Source organism: Podarcis filfolensis (genome assembly GCF_964270895.1).
Source record: "Podarcis filfolensis genome assembly, chromosome: 10".
Classification (NCBI taxonomy): Eukaryota; Metazoa; Chordata; class Lepidosauria; order Squamata; family Lacertidae; genus Podarcis; species Podarcis filfolensis.
Window position 1 is genome coordinate 66,542,233 of NC_139612.1, and position 24,622 is coordinate 66,566,854.

The 24,622-nt window shown below is 46.2% G+C and overlaps 2 protein-coding genes across 15 annotated transcripts in view; one reads left to right on the plus strand and one right to left on the minus strand.

Annotated features, from left to right (window-relative positions):
* Positions 1-5,013: 5,013 nt before the first annotated feature.
* On the plus strand, positions 5,014-18,648 carry LOC310742876 (TRPM8 channel-associated factor homolog; the record flags this gene model as incomplete). Its single annotated transcript, XM_083572614.1, has 8 exons — positions 5,014-5,630; positions 8,367-8,993; positions 10,328-11,313; positions 11,432-11,526; positions 13,287-13,500; positions 14,757-14,990; positions 16,598-16,935; positions 18,045-18,648. The coding sequence occupies 8 exons, from the start codon at positions 5,014-5,016 to the stop codon at positions 18,288-18,290; spliced, it is 3,357 nt and encodes a 1,118-aa protein (XP_083428740.1). The 3' UTR covers positions 18,291-18,648.
* Positions 18,649-19,553: 905 nt separating this feature from the next.
* Positions 19,554-24,622, minus strand: part of LOC310743024 (endonuclease domain-containing 1 protein-like) — a 162,082-nt gene continuing 157,013 nt past the window's right edge. For all 14 annotated transcript variants that reach the window (XM_083573081.1, XM_083573080.1, XM_083573076.1 and 11 more), the window contains 2 exons: positions 21,713-22,030; positions 19,554-20,312 (listed from right to left, as the gene is read on the minus strand). In XM_083573081.1, coding sequence (XP_083429207.1) covers positions 19,788-20,312; positions 21,713-22,030 — 843 coding nt within the window. In that variant the 3' untranslated portion in view covers positions 19,554-19,787. The remainder of the gene's footprint in view (positions 20,313-21,712; positions 22,031-24,622) is intronic.

Genomic DNA, 24,622 nt, shown 5'->3' on the forward strand with positions numbered 1-24,622 from the left:
ACGGGTAACCCACAGATTGTTTTAAATTCCTTAGGAAAGGGGCTGAATAATTTTTATTTCTTCAGTTGCAGGGGGCTTTGGCTGGGAGCCTTACATCCACATCTTCGTCGAGTACCAAACGATGCCCAGCAGATGAAATGACAACACCTGCAAGATGAACCTGTGAGCAGAGCGCTTCTCTGCGGAAGTGAAGAAGAATCTGGGCCCTTTCTTTAAAGCCTTGGGGTGGCCGATTGAGGATAATCTCACTCAGGAGCTGGCCACATCCTTCCCCCCCCATGGACAGGGGGTCCGATGAAGAAGTATGCATCTTCCTCAGGAAGCAGAAGCGAAAAATGACAGAGATTGTGCTTCCTATTCACTAAACAGAAAGAGCCTGCATAAAACCAACCCTTCTCAACATGAATCCATTAGTAGTGATTCATTTGCCAGCTAGAGATGATTTGAGGTAGATGATTTGGCTGCTGACTTTAAAAAATAAGCATCTCTTTCTGTGTTGCTGTGCCTGAAGTGGCCTGGTTTCGCTTAAGATTATGGAGCCCTCTGGACTTCTGTTTTTATCACAGGTATATTCTGCAACGTGCTCTTGACACAGAATAGTGCATTAGTGGGGGAGGTTTCTTCTGCTTTTCTCTCTCTTTTTTACTTTTTTAATAATTTTCATTAGTTTTAAAAATTGTTAACACAAATGTATGGGAAGTGGAGTGGGGAGGAATTGTTAGGATATTCCGTTCCACCTTAAAAGGAACAGGCATGACTGTTGTGTGTTACATGCCTGTTTACATTCCAGCACAGCTTGCTGGGAACTTCCGTTTGTGTATAGCTTTTGCTTATGCTGTTTGCTTGGACACGAAGGGGAGAAGACATGTTTCCCCTGCATCCTGATGCTGAATAAAATGCCTGTAAATACACTTTACACAGCCTCTATCTGCCACTTCTGTTGCGTGTTATTCACTCTGCTGGTTAAAGCGTGCTCAAGTTTCTGAAGGCTTCTGAAGCTGTGAGTTGCTGTTTGATGCTGTGTCAAGGACTGAAGATCACCCGGCTGCAGGCCGGTGGGCTGGAGCCAGCTGGGGGCCTGCAAATTGCCCCCGTCCTCTTGGACACATCCCAACAGGAAGATGTTGTTGGAAAAACGCCCGCCCGGGAAGGTTGCCAACATCCCAGGCACTCCGGGGCCTTTCTCCGATGGTCACTCTCTGGCTGGAATCCACCCTCAGTCCAGAGAGACCGGCAATAAGCGACCCCTCCCTCCTGAGAGGAGCACACTCACAATCTTCTGCCAATCCATCACAGAAGAAAGAGACAGTCCGTAGTCTACTCCACTACTTTATTAAGACTGTACAATCATGTCTGCTCTCCTGAGCAGTACAACACAAGTCTCCGACTCGCCTCCAGCTTCGACTCAGAAGGGAAAGCAACACTCGGTAACTCTCCGGTTACACTGACAACTGGCAGAGACTTCCTGTCTCACGCTCAGAGACATCACATGATGTCAACAATGTTGCTGCTTCTCGCAGCTGGTGGGAACTGAAATCGCAAGATATGTTATCCAAACAAAGCCTTTTGGGGGTACATAAGAGAGGTATATCAGTCCGGAGCCGTCTTTCCCATTGGTCTTAGTGGTTCGTTGCGCCAGGGCGCCGGCCTCTCGGGCGCCCTAGCAAGTGGGGGAGCTGCGCGGCTGTGCCAACAGCCTCCCCTTTCCCTGCACGCCTGCCAGCTGCGCCCCGCCGACTATATGGCTGGCGGGCATGCAGCTTCCCTCCCAAGCTTCTGCATCTGCTAAAGACGCCCCTGGTCCCGATCCTCCTCCTGGTCCTGCTCCCGGTCATTGTAGTCCTGCTTCCTGGCGGAAGGTGGCGCGCAGCCTTCCAGGGCTGCCTTCTCTGGCTCCCCAACACCAGAGAGCATGTCTGCCAGCACGTTTTCCTGCTTGATCGCCGCCACCACGCCGGGGATCAGGGCAGTGGGGGAGGCAGAGGACATTTTCCACCGCCCCCTCCCTTGTTTTGGAGTTGCCGGGGGGGGGCGCCGGAGGGATCTTTGCACCGGATATGCTTAAGACGGCCCTGTATCCGTCTCCTGAAATAAAGAGATTTACTTCAAGCAGTATTGTGTCATTGGTGTCCTTACAGTATTTAAGTGCACATTTTTACAAGGGTGCCTTGCAAAATAAACCTCTCGGGCTTCAAAGCTAAGGAATTAAAAAGCATACAGCGTCTAGCACAGTGCATTATGATGGCTGCACCACGTAGAAAAATCATTATGCGGTCTGCCATGTTTTGGAACTCCGTGGATTAAGAAACTCAAGAGTTGATGGCATGTTGGTTAGGATTGCTGTTAATGATAATGGGCGAGTTGATTGTTGGGATGGTTTCACAATAACCTGAAATTCCTCACCCAGTGAACTGGTCTGTTTGCCTAAGTGACCGCAAGAAAGGCGGGGGGGGGGGGGGGAGGAAGTGAAAGATTAAACTCAATGAATTTGCACTTTGTATGTTGACTACTTGCAACTATGAGAGAGAGGAGAGGCCTCTTTTCTGTGGTCACTTAGGCAAAAGACCAGTTCATTGAGTGAAGAATTTCAGGTTCTTGTGAAACCCTTCCAATAATCCAAAACATTTTCCAAGAATCAACTCGCCCACTATCATAAACAGGGCAGGAATCGTAATAAATATGCCAATAATCCAGGGATTCTGCAACTTGGAGGACCGCATAATGATTTTTCTGTGTGATGCAGTAATCATAATGCACTCTGCCAGATGATGTATGCTTATTTATTCCCTAACTTTGAAGCCTGAGCGGTTTCCTCAAGGTGACCCAACGATGGATTTCTTTATTGAAATATTTTATTTTGATTCAATGGGTAGGCGTCTTTTTAAAAAGGGGCGGGGAATAGACATAATGGAAAGAGAAAGATAGCATAAATATAAATATTACAGAGTATATAATAGCAAAATTTCACAGGGTGGGGGGAAAGAGACAGAGAAATGAACAGGTGAGATAACCCCACATATTTGGCTTTTATCTGCCCCATCCAATGTAGCACTTTGGGGTACAAGGGACTGTTTTCTCTACGTAGTTTTAAGCAAGTTTAAGTTTATAGAAATATATGCTTATAGAAAAATAACGAATGGATGTTAAAATCTAATTATAAGCAAAAGGGGAGAACAGGTGAGCAAAGTAAGTCAGATGGGGAAAATAAACTCCTGCCTTGTTGTAAGGCGACATTGACTGCTGCTCATGGAATCATAGAATTGTAGAGTTGGAAGAGATTCCCAAGGATCATTCTAGTCCAGCCCCCTGCAATGCAGGAATCTCAGCTCTATTGAGTTCATTCAGTTTTCAATTTCGGATTCTTGCGAAAGCCACCCAACGTTTCGAAACAATTCTGAAGAATCTGCTTTTCCCCGCCCCTCATGCAAATGGCATATAAGTGGAGAGTGTTATGATCTGGTATAATTTCCAAGGATTCTTTGAAGGCCTGTAATCAGTTTGGCAGAAGCTCTTTTGAATACGGTAAGGCATTAATTCTTTCATCTTTCAACCGTAAAGTTTTTTAACTGACCTGTCAATCCTGATGCTTACGCGTGAAGCTAAACACCAACAACCCTTAATATTTCACAATGGGTATCTCATAAGATTGTGGTCATTGTCCGAAATACGATGGGTAGGGATGGAGTAGAAAATTTGTATGCTTGGGATTTGAAGGGGGGTTTATATAATTTGCCCTCTCCAAATCAGTGCACAAACTAAAATGCAGCTCTATCTTACAAAATCCACACTTCTCCAACGTCTGTGATACTGCGACGTAAGTAAAACTGCATGTAATAACAGAAATAGGGAATACTGAACTTGGGAGGAGAAATGGCAAGGAGCCAGTTTGATTCATCTATCCCTAACAGCAGGGCCGGCTAGACAACCCATAATGTGAAATGAGGTGAACACATCAGGCGGCAGTTTCCACCCACTGCAGCAGATCCCAATGTCAGTACAGTGGTACCTCGGAAGTCGAACGGAATCCGTTCCGGAAGTCTGCTGGACTTCCAAAACATTCGGAAACCAAGGCACAGCTTCCAATTGGCTGCAGGAAGTTCCTGCAGCCAATAGGAAGCCACAGAAGCTCGTCAGACGTTCGGGTTCCAAAGAACATTTGCAAACATGTTCCAACTCGCAAGGCTTTCAGGATCCAAGGTACAACTGTATTTCTTCTCGTCTGCAGACCCTTGTTGCTTATGTAGATCTTCCCTGACCCACTTCTTCCCTGCCAATGGCAAAAAAACCCAGGGTCCTCTTCCCCAGGTGTGTGTTTGTGTAGACCGAGAAAGCAAATCCATTTTAAAAATGTCTAAAAATAATATTTTTATTTTTTAAAAAACCTTTGTGTCAATCCAGATAACCCACTTTGTGATGTTAACTTTCTGATCAAGAATTACTTTGAATTAAAATCTGGAATAGTTTAAATTCATTTGCTGCTCTGATAAACTTCAGAGGCATCTCATTTTATGCATAATAAGGATGTCCTGAGCCCATTGTCAACTCCAACTTGCTAGACAAAAATGGGTATCATTTGCTATGAGTTTCTGCCAAAGATCTGAAGTTTGACAAGATTAAATACCTTGTAGCCTTTAGGCAGGTGCCAGGGGGTGGGGTGGGGATACAATCAAACCTCTGTTTTTGAAAGGCTCAATTTTTGAACATTTCGGTTCCTGAACGCCAAAACTCCAGAAGCAAATGCTCTTGATTGTCAAACGTTCTCAGAACTTGAACATCTGACTGGGCTTCTGCTTGAGTGCAGGAAGCTCTTGCAACCAATCGGAAGCCGCGCCTCAGTTGTCGAATGTTTCGGAAGTTGAACGATCTTCCGGAATGGATTACATTCAACAACCGAGGTTGGACTATACGGATGAATGTGGCAAATGGTTTGTGGCAAATCAATACGATTTGTTGGTGGTGGGTATTTCTCTCTCTTCCAGTTCCATCTGTAGACCACCGTTCCAACCGCCGCAGATGGAGCCCAGAGATTCTTACGCATCTCTGGTGAAAGGTCTTGAGCCTTTTAACGTCACTGGAGATTTCAACCCTTGCGCGCTCCTGCTCACGGGAGACGAAGCTTTCCCGGTGCTTGTGAGTACGAAGGGGCATGTGCTAATAGCCGCAACCCGGTACGGGGCAGGCCGGATTGTGGTGACGGCACACGAAGCCATGCTGCAATTTCCCCAGTTCCTGCCGTTCATCAAAAACAGCTTGGAGTGGGTCAAGCCGTCCCCAACAGCGGAAGTAGGGGTCCACAATAGCATGAAGGCCCTCTCTGAGTTGCTTCTCAGTCATGATGTCAAAGTGAAATCGGATGCGGACCTTTCTGACACCTTCGGGGCCTATTGCACCAGCGCCTATGATGACAGCCAAGCCCATCAGCTGGTGGAATTTGTGAAGAATGGCGGGGGGCTGCTCATAGGTGGGCAGGCCTGGTATTGGGCATATGACCATGGGTACAAGAAGGCCCTGGCTCTTTTTCCTGGCAACCGGGTGATAGGAATAGCCGGAGTGTACTTCACCGCCAATATGGGGGAGAATGGGATCTTTCCTGTGTCCCAGAATATACCAGAGGTTCCCCCAAACCCAGAGTGAGTATACCTCTTCATTGTCGCTTATTTTTCATGGAAGGGGGAGGCGTTTATTGGGTTGCTTTTGTTTTTATTCTGTATTTTGTTCTATATAGTCATTTTAGGGACACGGGTGGCGCTGTGGGTTAAACCACAGAGCCTAGGACTTGCCGATCAGAAGGTCGGCGGTTCGAATCCCCACGATGGGGTGAGCTCCGGCCAACCTAGCAGTTCGAAAGCACACCAAAAAGTGCAAGTAGATAAATAGGTACCGCTCCGGCGGGAAGGTAAACAGTGTTTCCGTGCACTGCTCTGGTTCGCCAGAAGCGGCTCAGTCATTCTGGTCACATGACCCGGAAGCTGCATGCTGGCTCCCTTGGCCAGTAAAGCGAGATGAGCGCTGCAACCCCAGAGTCATACACGACTGGACCTAATGGTCAGGGGTCCCTTTACCTTTATGGCCATTTTATGTTGTAACTGTCCTGAGACCTGTGAGTATAGGGCAATATACAAATTTAAATTATGATGTTGGTCGTGATGATTACCTAGTTCTGAATTTACTGCCCAACTCCCACCAATGTTCTGTCACAATTTAGGATGACCGACAAGGGAACCCAACCAGGGGCTGTACAGATCAGTCATGAGATTAGTTTTGAGCAAACTCCTCTCCCAGTCCCCCTGAGTTTGGGTGTGCAAAAAGAGATGGGAGACCCACTTGTAAAATTTACATCTGGCCTAAATCAAGAATGGGAGGTTGGAATGGAAGGGAGGAAGAGACGCTGACACACTGTGAGATTATGACCAATGTCAAGGGCCAGCCCACACACGAGGCAAGATGAAGCGACCACCTCAGGTGGCAGGATGCACAGGGGCAGCAGATTCCAGTGTAGATATTTATTCCCACTTTGTTTCTGATATAGATCTTCACTCAGCCTTTCTTCCCTGGCAGGGGACGGGTGCCATTTTGTGCTTTGCCTCAGGTGCCAAAATGTCTTGGGCTGGCCCTGCCAATGCCAAAATCCCAGGGCCCTCTTCCCCAGCTGTGTGTTTGTGTAGAAAGAGTGAGAAAGCTAATCCTTTTCTAAAACATTATTCAAGTCTAAAAGTATTAATGTTCTCGAGGTGGGCAGGGGATGACAATCTTTCCTACGTGGCAAGCAGAAAGGCTACCGCTAAACCTTGCAGGTCACATCCATACCATATTTTAAATCCATACCATATTTTTTAAAGTCAGTTGAGGCGTTCCCAAAGTAAAGGAAGGATTGATCTCTGATTAATAAGAATACACACAGAGGCTTGAACCAGCAAGACTCTGGGAAGGGTGCGTATAATAGTGTCTGCCTCCACCCTCCGGCCCAGGTCGTTTTACTCACAAAAGAACTTTTTACAGTGTGTTCATAAGAACCAATCAGATTTCTTCTGAGCATTTCAACAAATCCCATGTGGGGACAAAGTTGAACTACCAAAACTAATTAAGCATGGGGTAAATAAAACAGAACTACAAAGGAGTGCATTTGGCAACCCCGGGAGGTGATAAACAAGCAATATACATGATAAGAAGGATGGCCAGGAAGACAGCGATCATTATCACCTTCAGGTGAGATCTGTTTCCTGGCCCTAAGATTAACATCCTAAGATTGACATATCAGAAAAGCTACATCAAATAAACTTGCCCACTATCTTTATGGCCCAGGATGCCTGCCTGGTGAAGCAACTGGGCTGCATACGTGACTTGTCAAGAAAGAGAAATGGGCAGTAGAGAAGAGGGTTGTGGGATTTGATCAGAAATTATTGTCAATGAATCAAACCCAGTCAACACAATGCATTCATCGTGGACACAATGGCTTGATGCATATTTTGTAATTCCTCATAGTAATCCCACCTGACCCCACACTCTGGATATTTGCACTGCTACAGTCAATTTCTTGCATGTGTCTTCATCCATCAAGGAGTAGGTCTATTGATGGCCACTAGCCATGATGTCTATGCTCTGCCTCCACAGTTTGAGGCAGCAGTGCTTCTGAATACCAGTTCCTGGAATGCACGGATCCTGCTTTTGGGTTTCCCACAGGCATCTGGTTGTCCACTATGAGAACAGGCTGCTGGTGTAGAAGGGTCCTTGGTCTGATCCAGCAGCCTTTTCTTCTGTTTTTATCCAAATAATCAAGTATCTATTGAGCAGGGTGCTAATGAGTCTGGTCAAATTAATACCTTATACCTTTTATGAAGGCTTTATTAGGAAATTTGGGTAGCTGGTGCTGTTTGGATGCAAAAGCTAACTTGCATTTAATAATAATATTTATTTATATCCCGCCCTCCCCTGCCAGAGCCAGGCTCAGGGCAGCTAACACCAGTAAAATTACAGTAAAAACATAATACGGGGGGGGCAATTTAAAATACAGGTTAAAATGCAATTTAAAATGCAGCCTCATTTTAAAAGTAGCCCATAGATCAAAACCATAAGGGGAGGAAACATAAGGGTCAGACTGAGTCCAAACCAAAGGCCAGGCGGAACAGCTCTGTCTTGCAAGCCCTGCGGAAAGATGTCAAGTCCCACAGGGCCCTAGTTTCTTATGACAGAGCATTCCACCAAGTCGGGGCCAGTACTGAAAAGGCCCTGGCTCTAATTGAGACCAATCTAACCACCTTGTGACTTGGGACCTCCAAAGTGTTGCCATTTGTGGACCTTAAGGTCCTCTGCGGGGCATACCAGGAGAGGCGGTCCCATTTTAAGCGAATCGTTTCTTTCTGGTGCAGGAATACAACATCATTCCAAGAGTCCTCTTATGCATTGCTGGTGAAAGGCAATAAGTCTTTTGAGGTCCAGGGAAACTTCGATCCTTGTGAGTTGCTTCTCACGGGAGACCAAGCCTTCCCGGTGCTTGTAAGTACCAGCGGGCAGGTCCTGATAGCCGCATCTCAGTATGGGGAAGGCCGGGTTGTGGCGACGGCTCACGAAGCCCTGCTGCAAATGCCACAGTTCCTGCCGTTCATTAAGAACTGCCTGGAGTGGCTCAAGCCGTCCCCGACAGCGCAGATCGGCGTCCATCAAAGCGTGGCTGCCCTCTCCGGGCTGCTTGCTGGTAGCGGTGTCGAAGTGCAGTCCGTCACAAGGTTTGATGACGCTCTTGGGGTCTACTGCATCTTTGCCTACAACGGCTCACAAGTCGACGACCTCGTGAAGTTCGTAAAGAGAGGTGGGGGGCTGCTGATTGGAGGCCAGGCCTGGGACTGGTCTCAGCACCTTGGCAAGGAGAACGTGCTGTGTCGTTTTCCTGGCAACCTGGTGACCGCTGTTTCTGGGGTGTACTTCACTGCCAACATGGTAGAGAAAGGGACCTTCGCCGTGTCTGAGAAAATGCCAAAGGTTCCTTTGATCACCCAGTAAGTACACCGTTTATTGCTTATTTCAATAATGGAATTGTCTAGAAATATTATGGTAATGAAGTAATAGTTATGGACTACTGCAATGTGCTCCACATGGGGGTTCCCTGGATCCAGAAGCCTGTTAGTGTAGAATGCTACAGCACAATTGCTTACAGGAGTGAGGGCTTAACAGCACGTGCTGAGAGATCTGCCCTAGTTGCTGTTCTGCTACTGGTCTAAATTCTAGACATTGCTATTAGTATACAAAGTGTCAGGCTCCGGAGAATCGGCTTCCTCCCCTGTGGCAATAGATAAAAAGATCAAATGAAAGGAAGTCTTACCAGTTAGAACAGCAAGAGAACAAATAACACATCTCCTAGAAATGGCGGTGCTCCCAATTAAGGGTCATTCCCTCCCACTCCGCTCCTATTAATCTACGTCATTCCTATATCTTGTAATCTGAATTTGTAACCTCTGCACTCTCTGTTCTGACACTTTCTGAGCTCTCTGTGACTTTGGAGATGGGGGTGATGCTGTCCAGAGACTGTGAATCTGTTACCTCTCTATGTCCCACTGTTTCTTCTTCTTCTAGCTGTTCCCCATCCAGTATTTCCCAGCTTCTGCCTTCTGAACTGTGCCCCTCTGCAAACCACTGTTCTAAATCTATACTGCCCTCCTGCTCCTGGGAAGATTCAAGATCAGGGGGAGGGGGTGGCTCCCACCATTCTTCCTCAGTGCAGCCCTCCTCAGCACGGTCTCTGACACAAAGTGTAGAACGTTACATTTGTGGTTACTGAAATTCATTCTGTTCTCCAATCTGTTAAGATCCTCTTGAATCCCAATTCTATTTTCTACAGCATTAGCTCCCCCTCCCAGTTTGGTGTCATCTTCAGATTGGACAAGCAACCCCTCAATTTCTTCATCCAAGTTGCTTATTAAGACATTGAAGAAGAAGCCCAGGACAGAACCCTGTGGCATTCCTTATCACTTTTTTTCCTGGATGATGAGGAACCATTAATGAGTGCTTTTTGGGTTCTGTCAAGTCAACCAGCTACAACACCTAACAGTTACCTTGTCCGGGCCACATTTTACCAGCTTCTCCACAAAGGTGGCAGGATGGTGTGGGGTGTGTGTCCCGATTTCCTCTCCCAAAATGTTGGGGGCATGTATACTTTTTGGGCCCCAAGCTGTTGAAGATCCACCATCCCTGGTCATTGGCTAGGCTGAGTAGGATTGATGGTAAATAGTGCCTGAAACATCTGAAGGGCATGAAGTTGGGGGAGGATAATTCCACCAATCACATGGAAAGTTATATCCTATAATTAAGGATGACTACATTCTTTTGTAAACAGGCCCAAGGTAGATGTTGAGGGTGACTTGAAGATTCTTCTGAATGGTGTGACCGACTTTGACTTAAAGGACATGAGACCTTCTAGCCTGCTTATCCATGGGAATCTGGCATTTCCAGTGGGCATAACTGATTCTTTCCAGTGCTTTGTTGGAGCCGCCTACTACGGCAGGGGACGTGTTGTGGTCTTCTCCCACGAAGGAATGCTCAACAGACCATCCATGAAAACTTTCCTCCTCAATGCCATCGACTGGGTTACTGATAGAAAGGTAGGGAAAGTTGGTGTCGGAGACCAATTGAAGGAACTTTACTCCATGCTAAATCAGGCTGGGATCCCTTGTGAGCTAACCGATCTTAAGCCTGGCTTAAGCGTGTACTGCTGCACAACTTACAGTGACACAGAGAAGGAAAGAATCCATGAGTTTGTCACTGAAGGAGGTGGTCTCCTGATTGGTGGAGAAGCTTGGTTTTGGGAAGACAAGCATCCTGGTACCCATGCCATTGCACAGTATCCAGGAAACAAGATACTGAAGAAATTTGGAATTGGGATCACTGGGGTCATACCTAGCGAAAGCTACCCGGCGAGACAGGCCAGCGTTCTTGCTTCGAGCTATCGCTTCCGGGAAGCGCTCTTCCAATTCAAGGAGCACATTCGGAGCAAGCAAGACCTGCAGCCTCCATATTCCTCATGGCTCAAGAAGCTAGGACAAGACTGTGCCACATTCCTGAGCATCCCAGCTACCAACTCTCCACCTCTCTCCTCGGTCCATGAGGAAATGCTGGAGCTGGTCAAGCTGAGAGGGATTCCTGAGGTCAGTGCAGACAAACCAATCAAAAGCTGCACAGATGAAGCCATTTTGATTCAAATGGCGTTTTCGCTCTACAACAATCTTCCAGATTTCCAAAACCTAGTGCCCAGCCTGAGCCCAAACCTTCCCAAGTATCCTGCAGCGCCATCACAAGTCATTCAGATCAATGGAACAAATGATGGTAAGAGACACTGTTTGCTTTGGAGCAGTTCATTGCTTAAATAAACCAGTAAGCCATTAAAATAAAAATTAACTGTGCAGCCTATGATCCACCTCCATGTCTTGTTTTGGCCTTTCAGGAGACAAAGCCTGGAGAAGCACCGGCCTTTATGTTCCTCCGGCAAAGACCGTCACTTTGCTCTTTCCGCCCAACGCCATCACTGCTCAGCTGCAGGTGATGCTCTTTAAACCTCAGAGTCAGGGCTGTGACTACAGCTTTGAGGGGGCAACTGGGTTGAAACAGTTAGCTCCTCCATCTCTTTAAATCTCTGTCAAGTGGATCGGGACCAGGCTGCTGGGAGGAATGGGGGTGGCTGATCATTTCCCCTTGTGCTGTTTTCTTGGTAACCCTTCTCCCTCCCGGTAGATTTCACTATCAGAATACTCAACAAAAGCTATTTGGAAACACTTCCCTGGGGAGAGACTTGACCCTTTCCCTCCTCCCTAGGAGGAGTACAGTGGTACCTCAGGTTACAGACGCTTCAGGTTACAGACTCCGTTAACCCAGAAATAGTACCTCGGGTTAAGAAATTTGCTTCAGGATGAGAACAGAAATTGCACGGCGGCAGCGGGAGGCCCCATGAGCTAGAGTGGTACTGCAGGTTAAGAACAGTTTCAGGTTAAGAACGGACCTCCAGAACGAATTAAATTCTTAACCTGAGGTACCACTGTATTTGTTTTCCAGCCAACTTTTATTACTCAGGATACATCCACCAAAATCAATGACCGTGACTAACTTAGGCCCATTAATTCCAATGGGGCTAATCAGGGCTACTTTTCCAGAAAAAAGAGGTGCCAGAACTCACCATGAACACCTTTGTTCTCTTCTAATGGCAATGGTACCCACATGAGAAGTGCAGAGACTGAGCTCTAGCACGTTCTGGTTGAAAAAAACACACCCTGGGGCTACTCAAAAGTTAGCTGAATAGAACCCTGTTATTTCAACACTATCGGAATTTGATTTATTGATTTTACTGCACACTGTATTATTTCCATGGGATTGTTCCATCGTGTGTTTTAATTATAGATTTTTTTTATTTCATTGCTCCTTTAAATATGTTTTTATATTTTGTAAATGGCTTAGATGTCTTTTTCTGTCATTGGTAATACAGTGGAACCTCGGAAGCCGAACGCCTCTGAACTCAAAACGTTTTTGCTCCCGAACGATCGAAAACCGGAAGTCATTCTTCTGGCTTTTGAACGATTTTCGGAAGCCAATCGTTCGGAGCGGCTTCCGATTGGCTGCAGGAAGCTCCTGCAGCCAATCGGAAGCCGCACCTTGGTTTTCAAACTGTTACGGGAGTCGAACGGACTCCTGGAATAGATTAAATTCGAAAACTAAGGTACAACTGTAAAAAAATAGTGTTAATAAAAATTGTAATCGTGACAACTACAAGAAAAAGAGCAGCATCGGGTGGTTTGTAAGAACAGGTGAATTTCTATGGGAGCCAAGCTTCGCAGAACCAGGCCCCCGTCTCTTGACTGATGGGCAGTCCATTTGACCATCAGGCTGCACCAGGCATAGACAAACTCGGCCCTCCAGCTGTTTTGGGACTACAACTCCCATCATCCCTAGCTAACAGGACCAGTGGTCAGGAATGATGGGAATTGTAGTCTCAAAACATCTGGAGGGCCGAGTTTGCCTATGCCTGGGCTAGCTACACCTTCCAAGATGCCAGTCTCTGCCCCCCAACTCACCAGGCTCTGCTTCTTCACTTAGAAGGGCCCATTCTCACATCTAGGCCCTTATCCTACCTCACAGGGTTGCGGTGAGGATGCAGGGCGATGATAAATGAATCATATCACGCCGAGCCCCTGAGCTAAAGAGCGGGAGAGAAATGGGGCCTTCAAAAGTTCAGCCAATAGCAAACCGCTGCCCTCGAGGCTTAACGTTTTGCACCACCTGGTTGTTGAATCCATCATCCTTTTCTCCAGGTCCAGATTGACTGTGGTTCCGATGACCTGAGCGACGCCGAGGAGTTTCGGCGTCCTCCGGTAGTGTTGAGGAGGTTTGAAGTGAAGAGTGAAAGAATGGAAGTCTCCAGCTTGTGGGGCGGCCTCTTATACATTGTGCTGCCAAAGAAGTCTTCACTGGGCACCATATCAGTCACTGTCGAAGGGGCTTCACTGGCTCCTTATTTCAAGCTTGGTAAGGCAGCTTACCTTTGAAAGAGGCAGGGGGCATACCGTATTTTTCGCCCTATAGGACGCAGTTTCCCCCTCCAAAAATTAAGGGGAAATGTGTGTGCGTCCAATGGCGCGAATGCAGGCTCCTTGGCTTCGGTGATAGCAACGCGAAGCCTCCGAAGCGCAGAGGGAGCGCTCCCTCCACGCTCTGGAGGCTACGCGTTGCTTTCGCTGAAGCCTGGAGAGGGAGAGGGGTCGGTGCGCACCGACCCCTCTCGCTCTCCAGGCTTCAGCGAAAGCAACGCGTAGCCTCCGGATCACATCGGGAACTCGTGCTGCACTCCAAAGGCTTCAGGTTCCTTTTGCTAATGCCGGGAGAGCAAGACTCTCCCGGCTTCAGTAGAGAGGGAGAGCTGCGCAGCGCCCCTTCAGCGAAGTGGGAGGAGAAATGGAAGGGGCTCCGTTTCTCCTGCTGCTTCGCTGAAGGGGCGCTGAGCAGAGAGGGGGAGAATTTTTTTTCTTGTCCTCCCCTCTAAAACAACGTACGTCCTATGGTTGGGTGTGTCCTATAGAGCGAAAAATACGGTATGTTGTGTGGTCAGAAATCTGTTTGAATTAAGATGTGTGGGAACCCGACCACATCGTTATGTTCTCTCTAAGCCTGGCAAAAACACACAGCTTGATGTTGCCCATTCTCGCCCTGCTTCCCGGTGCCCATTATCGGAAGAAAAACCTGTCCTTGCACATTTAAGAGTTAATGAACAACACTTCCTCCCTGGGTAAATGGTAGAGCACCATCTGCTAGTGCTCTATATACCTGACTGTTCCATTTGCTCCTTTTAATGCAAATTCTAGAGCCCAGCCAGGTTTTCGCAAGCTGGCAGTTTTGGTGTGAAATAAACACACTTACCTGGAAATGAACTTATTTGGTAAGACTCCCTTGCTCACTTCCATTTGCATACCAATCAACAGCTGCTTTCATGCCATTTTGTGGGGGAAAGCTGCCTTTCTGGGGAGCATTATGCTACACAGCACCTGAAATGCATAAATGCAAAATGAAACCCATTCAGAGCAAGGGCAAAGTCGCCCGGATCAATTTGCCCTTACTCTGAATGCACCATCAGACCGCCTGAGGCTCACCACCCACAAGGTTCTTCTCAGGGTGGATGCGCTGGCAAAAACATCTCCATCCTATGTTGTTGTTGTTGTTGTCGTCCTGTTCTGCACAGGGATATGCAGTTAATCAGCATTACCACTTTTTGAAAATGTTGCATTTAGGTGAGACGAGCCCATCTGCTTGGAATGACATCCGCCACTTCCCTGCTCCTTGGGCCGAGTTAGAAACGGAGAATATCATCTTCACGGTGCCCTCACAAGATGTCCGTACAATGGACAACCTAAAGGACGTGCTCATCATCTGGGGCGAGATGATGAAAGCAGTGGCCAAGTTAGCAGCCATCCCTCCCATTTTCCCCAGACCAGAAAGAATAGTGGAAGATGTCCAAATATCTGGTGGTAAGTACAAACCCGTTCATATATGCATGGATGCAAACAGTAAAATACTGAGATTTCCACAACCTTCCTGTCTTTAAATAAGCAATTGGTGAGTTCTGTAAAAATGTCCTCAGAGATGTATCGGAGCTGCAGACTTACACTGGCTTTCACCAGCATGGCTTCCACAATGAATCTTTGGAATCCATGCTTTGGTGAAAAGATAGCTAGATATCACCCATAAACAATTCCCATTTTTGGGGGTGGGGGAGATGAAGGAATAATGGTTAAATTATTTGAAAACCTGCATAGCAGTAGTAAGGTAAAGGGACCCTGACCATTAGGTCCAGTCGTGACCGACTCTGGGGTTGCGGCGCTCATCTTGCTTTATTGGCTGAGGGAGCCGGCGTACAGCTTCCGGGTCATGTGGCCAGAATGACTAAGCCGCTTCTGTTGAACCAGAGCAGCGCACGGAAACACCGTTTACCTTCCCGCCAGAGCGGTACCTATTTATCTACTTGCACTTTGATGTGCTTTCGAACTGCTAGGTTGGCAGGAGCAGGGACCGAGCAACGGGAGCTCACCCCGTCGCGGGGATTCGAACCACCGACCTTCTGATCAGCAAGTCATAGGCTCTGTGGTTTAACCCACAGCGCCACCTAGCAGTAGTACTTGAGCACAAAACTTACCCCTTTATTTTCAGTGGAGAACAAGATCTTACCATCTTATTTCAGGGGTTGCTAATAAGTCCCATTTGTTTTTGTTTTTTCCAAATACATTTTCATTAAATTTTCACTTTAAACAACAAACAATAAATTTCCATATTCATCTACGCAACTCCTTTTCCACCGCTCTGCCCAGCAATGACTTCCCTCCCTCCCGGCCACAGGCTTTCTTTTTCAATCCACATTTCACAGTTTCTTGTCCTTTCCACAAATCCACGTCGTAAGATTTATTTCAGTCCTGCTAATGTCTTCAAACTTCTACAGTTATTACTTATATAGCCAATAAATTTACTCCAATCTCTTTGGAAATTTGAATAAGTCCCATTTGTAAGCTCCGTATCCTGAAACTGCAGAGATACTGCCTAAAAAACAACAACCAACCATTGATATTTTTGCAACTCGCAGTTATTTTCAAAGTAGTGACACTTTTCTGGCTGTATTGTTCCTTACTGTTCCTTTGTGAGTTCCCTTGCAAAGGTGGAATACACTGTATTTTTTGCTCCATAAGACGCACCAGACTGCAAGACGCACCTAGTTTTTGGAGGAGGAAAACAAGAAAAAAAAAATTCTGAATCGCAGAAGCCAGAACAGCAAGAGGGATCGCTGCGCAGTGAAAGCAGCGATCCCTCTTGCTGTTCTGGCTTCTGGGATAGCTGCGCAGCCTGCATTCGCTCCATAAGACGCACACACATTTCCCCTTTTTAGGAGGGAAAAAGCGAGTCTTATAGAGCAAAAAATACGGTAAAGATTTTAAAATACAACGTGTACATAAACCACTGCGATACAATCTATTTTAAAGTCTTTGGGGTGCACGTATGTGATTTCTCCACAATGAATTTATTCCGCTTCTGTGGGGAAGAACGAGTCTGTCTTATGAGCCTCTCTTGCCCCCAAATCTCCCAGCAGGTGGGATGCATGCCGGCTATCCAATCATGTCTGATGTGACTGTGTCAGTGAAGATCACCAATATGCAAATGTACACTGAGGGGGCCTGGGATGCTCTCCGGGAGCTGGGTCACAACCAGCAGAGGAGTGGGTGGGATTTCCCACCCCATACCACAGATGCCACCTGCTATCTCTGGTCCATCTACGTCAATGAAACTGTGCTGGACATCCCAAGAGATAAAGCCCACCCGGATCTTGACCCCAATGTGAGGAAGAAGAGGGTGAAGGACTATATTCAAGGTGGAGCTCAACTGAAGGACTTCACGGCGTGGACTGCGCTGGAACCCTACTTACAGGTAAATAAGCGGCTGCCCTGGAACTCGGGTGGCGCTGTGGGTTAAACCACAGAGCCTAGGACATGCCGATCAGAAGGTCGGCGGTTCGAATCCCCATGATGGGGTGAGCTCCCGTTGCTCAGTCCCTGCTCCTGCCAACCTAGCAGTTCGAAAGCACATCAACGTGCAAGTAGATAAATAGGTACCCTCCGGTGGGAAGGAGCAGTAGTGTTATTTGCAGTGGTAAAAAACTGGGTTTTTTTTGAGGGGGGGAAGAGCCTTAAAGTGTTGACCTGTGCATAGAAACAAAGTCAGGATGAGTCCTGAGTGGTCACAAAAATCGGTGGGGTTTTGTTTTGTTTTTGTTGTAGGGAAGGGAGGAATACCGGAAAAAGAGTGGGAATGCAGTTGGGTGTTTGGGATCCCAAAGAACTGCACAACATACCACAGCTGCAGCCAAGGGGAGGGGACAGGGAGGGGCAGCTGCCCCCCTAACAAAGGGCCTGGGCCCCCTCCCAGAAATCCTGGCTACTCTCAGGCTTCATCCTGAGCCCTTTTCTTGCTAGTCTCATTTGTTCTCAACAGTAGGAGTGGGGAGAAGCCATGGGAACTATCTTAACAACAACAACAACAACAACAACAACAACAACAACAACAATAATAATTTATTTATATCCTGCCCTCCCCAGCCGAAGCCGTGCTCGGAGCGGCTAACAACAGTAAAATTAACAGTTTAAAATCACAATCAATTAATTGAAATACATTCTAAAATCAATTCATTCTAAAATAATTCAGAGTCAAATTCATGGCAACCATAGGGCTAGAGTTCTGTGAGGATTACCAAAGGAGGGGGTCAGGCTGTGCCCTGGCCAAAGGCCTGGTGGAACAGCTCTGTCTTGCAGGCCCTGCGGAAAGATGTCAAGTCCCGCAGGGCCCTAGTCTCTTGCGACAGAGCGTTCCTCCAGATCGGGGCCACAGCCAAAAAAGCCCTGGCTCTGGTGAAATGGTCAGAACTGCTACTCTTTTTGGTAGCATAATTATAAGCCTGCAGAGAGACAGGGAATGCAGCATGGAAATTGTTCTTAAGTCCTTAGGAAAGGGACTGAACATATATGTATATATTTCTTCAGTTGCAGGAGGCTTTTGGCTGGGACCCCTACATCCGCATCTTCGCAGAGTACCAAAAGATAACCTCCATCTCAAATGACAACACCTTCAAGATGAATCAGTGGGCAATACGCTTCTCTGCAGAAGTGAAGAAGGACCTGGGCCCTTTCTTTAAAGCCTGGGGGTGGCCGATTACGGATGAGCTCATTCAGGAGCTGGCCAGATCCTTCGGTCCCTGGGCAGGGGATCCGATGAAGGAGTACGAATAGTCCTGAGGAAGCACAAGTGAAGCTAACAGAAGTCGAGACTGACTAAACACAGTGAGCTTGCGCAAAATTGACCCCTCGCGACATAAATTCCTTTGTAGTGATTCGCTTGCCAGCTACTGATGATACGGAGCAGTTTATTTGGCTGCTGCAGCCTTTAAAAAAAATAAGCACCTCTTGCTGAGTTGCCATTTCATGCTGTACCCGAAGGAGCCTGGTTTCTGGGCCTCTCCAGACTGGTGTTTTACCGCTGGTGTATCCCGCAGCTGTGGTGCAGCATGTTCAGCAAAGCTAAGCAGGGTCTGGTGTGGTTTCAAATTGGATGGGGGACTTGCGTGTTGAGTTTTATGCATTGCAGGGGGTTTGGACTTTTGGAAGGGTCCCTTCCAACTCTACAATTCTATGGTTCTATGACACAATAATAGTGCATTGGTGGTGGTGGGGATTTTTTCTGCTTTATTGTTTTGCTTTTTAAATATTTTTAATTGGATTTTAAATGTGTTAATACTAGGGGGGAGAAAATCATGTTAACAAAAGAAGAATATTTGGGGGACATAAGACATATCAGCCTCATGAAATGAAGAGATTTGCATCAAAAAAGTGTTGCGTCATTGGTGTCCTTATAGTATTTCAGAGCACATTTTGCCAGGGAAAACTAAAAGGGTGAAACCTGCATATAACCTCTCTATAAAGCCACCAGGGTCACATATATATCAAAGTCCCTTTCCAATTCAGGTATAACAAGAACGTCTCTCTTATACTTTCAAATTGCTCTTTCATAGCACTTCCCCAAGCACACAGTACTGACAAACTAAATGTTCAAAAAAAGCATGTCCCAGACTTTTTGTCTGACCAACCATTCTTGCTGAATACAGTGGTACCTTGGTTTAAGTACTTAATTCATTCCAGAGGTCCGTTCTTAACCTGAAACTGTTCTTAACCTGAAGCACCACTTTAGCTAATGGGGCCTCCTGCTGCTGCCGTGCCGCCGGAGCACAATTTCTGTTCTCATCCTGAAGCAAAGTTCTTAATCTGAAGCACTATTTCTGGGTTAGCAGAGTCTATAACCTGAAGCATATGTAACCTGAAGCGTATGTAACCCGAGATACCACTGTACTGATGTTTTCCAATGGCTGGACAAGTAAATCCCATCAAATACAACAGCAGTTTCTTCTGAGTAACCAAACATGGGATTGTGTTGCAAGATGGGCAGAATTTATAGAGTGCAATGTTGATAACAACAATAAAACTGCTACCACCTAGAAACACGCCATAGTTTTTATTTTATTTAACAAGATTTGTGTACAGCTTTTGAAAAAAGAGATCTGAAAAAATAAAACATCTTCTCAATTCACCACCAATTTCTTTTAAGAACTTCACAACCTGTGAACAGAATTGGCAGTGAGAGGACTTTGTGAGCATCTCTGGTTGGGAGATGATTTTATACATCCTTCCTCTATCTTGGGGATAAAACTAGCTCTCCCTGCAACCAGCTGCACACTAGTTACAGGAACCATTGAAAAGATCCACTTTCTTCTTCCCATAAAGTTCAGCTAGGATTTTCTGGAGGGTCTCCAAACTGTATTCCTTGACTTCATTCTCACTATTTTTCGCAAGGGCAGCCCAGGATTTTCTGTGCTGGTTATCAAGCACACAGCAAGCTGCCGACCAGATGTGGCTGGGCTTATTGACCCTGAGGTCAGATATATACTCATCTCCGGGCACAGCTCCCACGAGGACGTACATATCACGGCAAGCCTGGGCTTCTTTCTTGAGGAGGCTCTCGTGGTTGGCCCAGCCATCTTCGTTGAGCTTGCTATACTGGGGCACAATATTGGTCAAAGTGGAAGTGGCCGCTCTGCTGTCCTCGTCCGGTTGGTGGCTCACTGGGTTCAAGTGCCCCTTTTCAATGCTTAAGGCCTGCGCATAATCGTCGAAAGTGGCCTGGCTCTTCTTAATCCCTGCGGCGGCGACGTTGGTTTCACGCTCGTCTTCCATGGCTTTCCCCAAAGTCGGGTCTACGAGCTGAAAAACAGCAAGGAAAATATGTCAACTTCTCCCTGCTCAGACATGCAGTGGAACCAGACAGAGGGCCTTCTCGGTAGTGGCGCCCACCCTGTGGAACACCCTCCCTTCAGATGTGAAGGAAATAAGTAGCTATCCTATCTTTAAAAGACATCTGAAGGTAGCCCTGTTCAGGGAAGTTTTTAACATTTAACGCTGTATTGTTTTTAATACTTGATTGGGAGCCGCCCAGAGTGGCTGGGGAAACTCAGCCAGATGGGCGGGTATAAATAATAAATTATTATTATTATTATTATTATTATTATTATTATTATTATTAACTGAACCTTTGAGACTGAGGCTACATCCACGCCATACAGCACTATCGTGTCACTTTGACAGTCTTGATTTCCTGCAAAGATTTCTGGGAACTTTAGTTTGTTAAAGGTGCTGAGTCATTAGGAGACCCCCCTATACCCCCCCTCCCAAAGCTACAATTCCCAGAGCCCACTGGGAAGAGGGATTGTTTGCTAAGCCACTCTGAGAATAGTGTAGAAAGCAGTGATGATAGGTTGCACATTAACTTTTACTCAGAGTAGACCTATTGAAATCAGTGACCATGCATAATAATAATAATTTTATTCTTTATGCCCCAGCCATCTGACTGGGTTGCCCCTGCTACTCTGGGAAGCTTACAGCATATATAAAACATAGTAAAATATCAAACTTCCTGATACAGGGCTGCCTTCAGATGTCTTCTAAAAGTCAGGTAGTTGTTTATTTCCTTGGCATCTAATGGGAGGGCGCCACTACCGAGAAGGCCCTCTGCCTGGTTCCCTGTAACTCTGCTTCTTGCAATGATTAAGGAAGTTTCGCTCATTTTAATGGGTCTACTCTTTGAGTAAAAGCTAGTTGGGAGCAACCTAATAAGCACAAATGCATTTGTTTATAAAAAACGGTTGTATACCACAATTTCATAAAGTGTATCAAATAAGTTTATAGCAATTATATACGTACATAATAAAATCAGGTAAAGAACTGGAACAGATTCCCATCTAATTATCGCAGAAAATGTTTATCTTCATTGGCCACTTAAGCCTGGTGGCAAAGAAACATATTTAAGCAGATGTTTAATCTATAGAAGACACCTGCTGAATCTTGCAGGAGCAGTGAACCTGGGAGAGGGGCTACCTGGTGTTGCTGAACTACAACTCCCACCGGCCCTAGCGAGCAAGAATGATGGGAGTTGTAGTTTAGCCACCGGTGACACTGGTTCCCTGAACCTGCTCTGTTGAATGGAATTCCACAGGGATGGGATGACGACATTCAATTGTCAGCTGAGCCTCACCAAATATGGTGCAGAAAAACAGGTGGCAAATTGGAAGGTCCTTTTAGATTGGGCAAGTGAGAAGTCCCCTTACCTGTGGCTCTATCATCCATCCTTGATACCTGTGTCCCTTCCCAGGTTTGCATTTGTAAGCGGAGTAGATGGGAATCCGCTTTTCCCGGTCGTACATCGTGGCAAAGCGATAGGCGTTCCTATAGAACTGGCAGATCTTGGCTTCTCTGGGTGGCGTCAGAGATTCTCCAGGGGGCATTTTGTCCAAGAAGAACTCGAGGCAGTTCTTAAAATCCTGGACCACTTCTCCCTTTGCGGCCGCGAGAAAATGTGCAGCCCCATAGAGGAGGAAAGGCAGCAACATTGCTGTTTTTACCGTCCTATAAGTACCGTCCAAAACCTAGAGGTATCAGAAGCAATGCTAGAGGTGGTGAATCAGTGGTCACTGTTAGGATCTTATAAAGAAGAGGTCAGCAAGAATTTGTCCCAGGGGTTTTTTTGTGTGTGAAAATGTCAGATGTGGCGGAGAAACTGGGGTGGGTTGGGGCAGGGTTATCAAAAATGCAAAGGCAGCCATGAGTCTGATAAGGAACTTCAGAGTCACTCCCTCTCTGAGCTTACCCACAATTTGCAATTCAAGCCGGAGGAACGTGGGAATACAAATTCCTGTTTGAATTCGCACACCAGAGGTATTGATAAGGCACAGGAAGGGGGAAAAGATATGTAATGTGTTTGTTGTTAACGTGGTCTGCTTCCGCTGAATTTTGAAGTCATTATAGCAGGCACCAGAAAGAACTTCATATGTTTAGTTGGAATCTCCTGTCTTGTAAATTGAATTTATTGGCTTCGGTCCTCCTCTCTGGAACAGCAAAAAACCCCAGCTTGCTCCATCCGCCATGTGGCAGTCCTTCAGCTATCCTATCACCTGTCTTCTTTTCTCTAGGCCAAAAATGTCCAATAAAATTACTTTGAGTTTCTTTAGCTTACCTACTGATAAGACTTTCCCAGTCGTGATGTATGGAAGTTAGAGCTGGACCATAAAGAAGGCTGATGGCTGAAGAATTGATGCTTTTGAATTCTGGTGCTGGAGGAGACTCTTGAGAGTCCCATGGACTGCAAGAAGACCAAACGTATCCATTCTGAAGGAAATCAGCCCTGAGTGCTCACTGGAAGGACAGATCCTGAAGCTGAGGCTCCAAGACTTTGGCCACCTCATGAGAAGAGAAGACTCCCTGGAAAAGACCCTGATGTTGGGAAAGATGGAGGGCGCAAGGAGAAGGGGACGACAGAGGACGAGATGGTGGGACAGTGTTCTCAAAGCTACCAGCATGAGTTTGACCAAACTGCGGGAGGCGGTGGAAGACAGGAGTGCCTGGCATGCTCTGGTCCATGGGGTTGGACACGACTAAACGACTAAACAACAACAAACCGATAAGACATCTCCTTCTTCAGTAGACAGGTGTTCAGACAGCTGTTAACAGTTGCAGTTCTTTGACACAGAGCAGCAGCCGATCCTGATTTTTATGTTTATCTGTCATGTCAACCGAGTGGTTTTTCATTTTGCTTGTGCTGAATTTCAAATCAGTGGGAAGGTGAGATGCCTCTGGGGTAGAGAAGCCTGCCTCTAGCATGCCCCCAAGCAGAAAGGAAAGGACTTGGCTCAGCGGAGGTACATTTGTTTTGCATGAAGTTCTAGCTAGATCAGTTGCTGCCTCTGAGGTTCACTGAAGCAGATTTTCTGGCCGCCGTCTGTTTCCCCTCCCATTTCATCCAGTCCTATTTCCAGCCTTTTTTAAAAAATTGAGAATAGTTTGCCGTATTTTTCGCTCTATAAGACGCACCAGACCACCAGACGCACCTAGTTTTTGGAGGAGGAAAACAAGAAAAAAAATATTCTGAATCTCAGAAGCCAGAACAGCAAGAGGGATCGCTGCGCAGTGAAAGCAGCAATCCCTCTTGCTGTTCTGGCTTCTGGGATAGCTGCACAGCCTGCATTCGCTCCATAAAATGCACACACATTTCCCCTTACTTTTCAGGAGGGAAAAAGTGAGTCTTATAGAGCAAAAAATACGGTAATTCAGGCATAGCCAAAGTTGGCCCTCCAGCGGTTTTGGGACTACAACTCCCATCATCCCTGACCACTGGTCCTGTTAGCTAGGGATGATGGGAGTTGTAGTCCCAAAACAGCTGGAGGGCCAACTTTGGCCATGCTTGGTTTAATTGAACAAAATAAAGTAGAAATAAAAAGCGGATGAAGAAGAAAAAATATATATCATTATATATGCAAACTACTACAATACCATTGCCTAGGACATAAGCATATAAATGTTATTATTAACCAAATACATATATGTTTATAACCTACTATATTTTTCATAAACATGTTCCAAATGTCATTATACTTGTCCAGAAAAAGTCTACACTTTTAAGCGATCTGTCCATAAGTTGCGAATCTTGTCATATCTCAAAATCCATTGACCAAAAAGGAGACATAGATTTATCTTTCCAATGCATCAATCTGTGTCTTTGGGCTGTAAGTAAGGGCATGAAGAATCAATTTACGCTGCCCAGTTGTACAACACAATAGGTACGTAATTCCAAATAATATTTTCCTCTGGCCTATTTCCAGTCTTGTGAATGTTGAAAACTTTGGGGAGATTTGTAGGAGAGAATCTGGAGGCTCAACAATTCTCCCCTGCATATGCATCCTTTTCTTCCCACATTCATATTACAAGAAAAACGTGAGAGTCAAGAGCCGGGCATTTTGTCTTCTAATATGCAATGCCATTGAGTTTATTTGACCCATTGGTGTTTTTCTCCAGGTGAAACCAGACCTTTTTGGTTCTCTAATGCGGTATCTAATTCAGCGATGGAGAATCAGTGGTCCTCCTAATGTTCTTGAACTCCCATCATCCCATCATGGCCAAGGCTATTGGCCGTTTGTAGTCCAACAGCTGAAGAACCACTGGTTCCCTAACTCTGAGCTAATAAA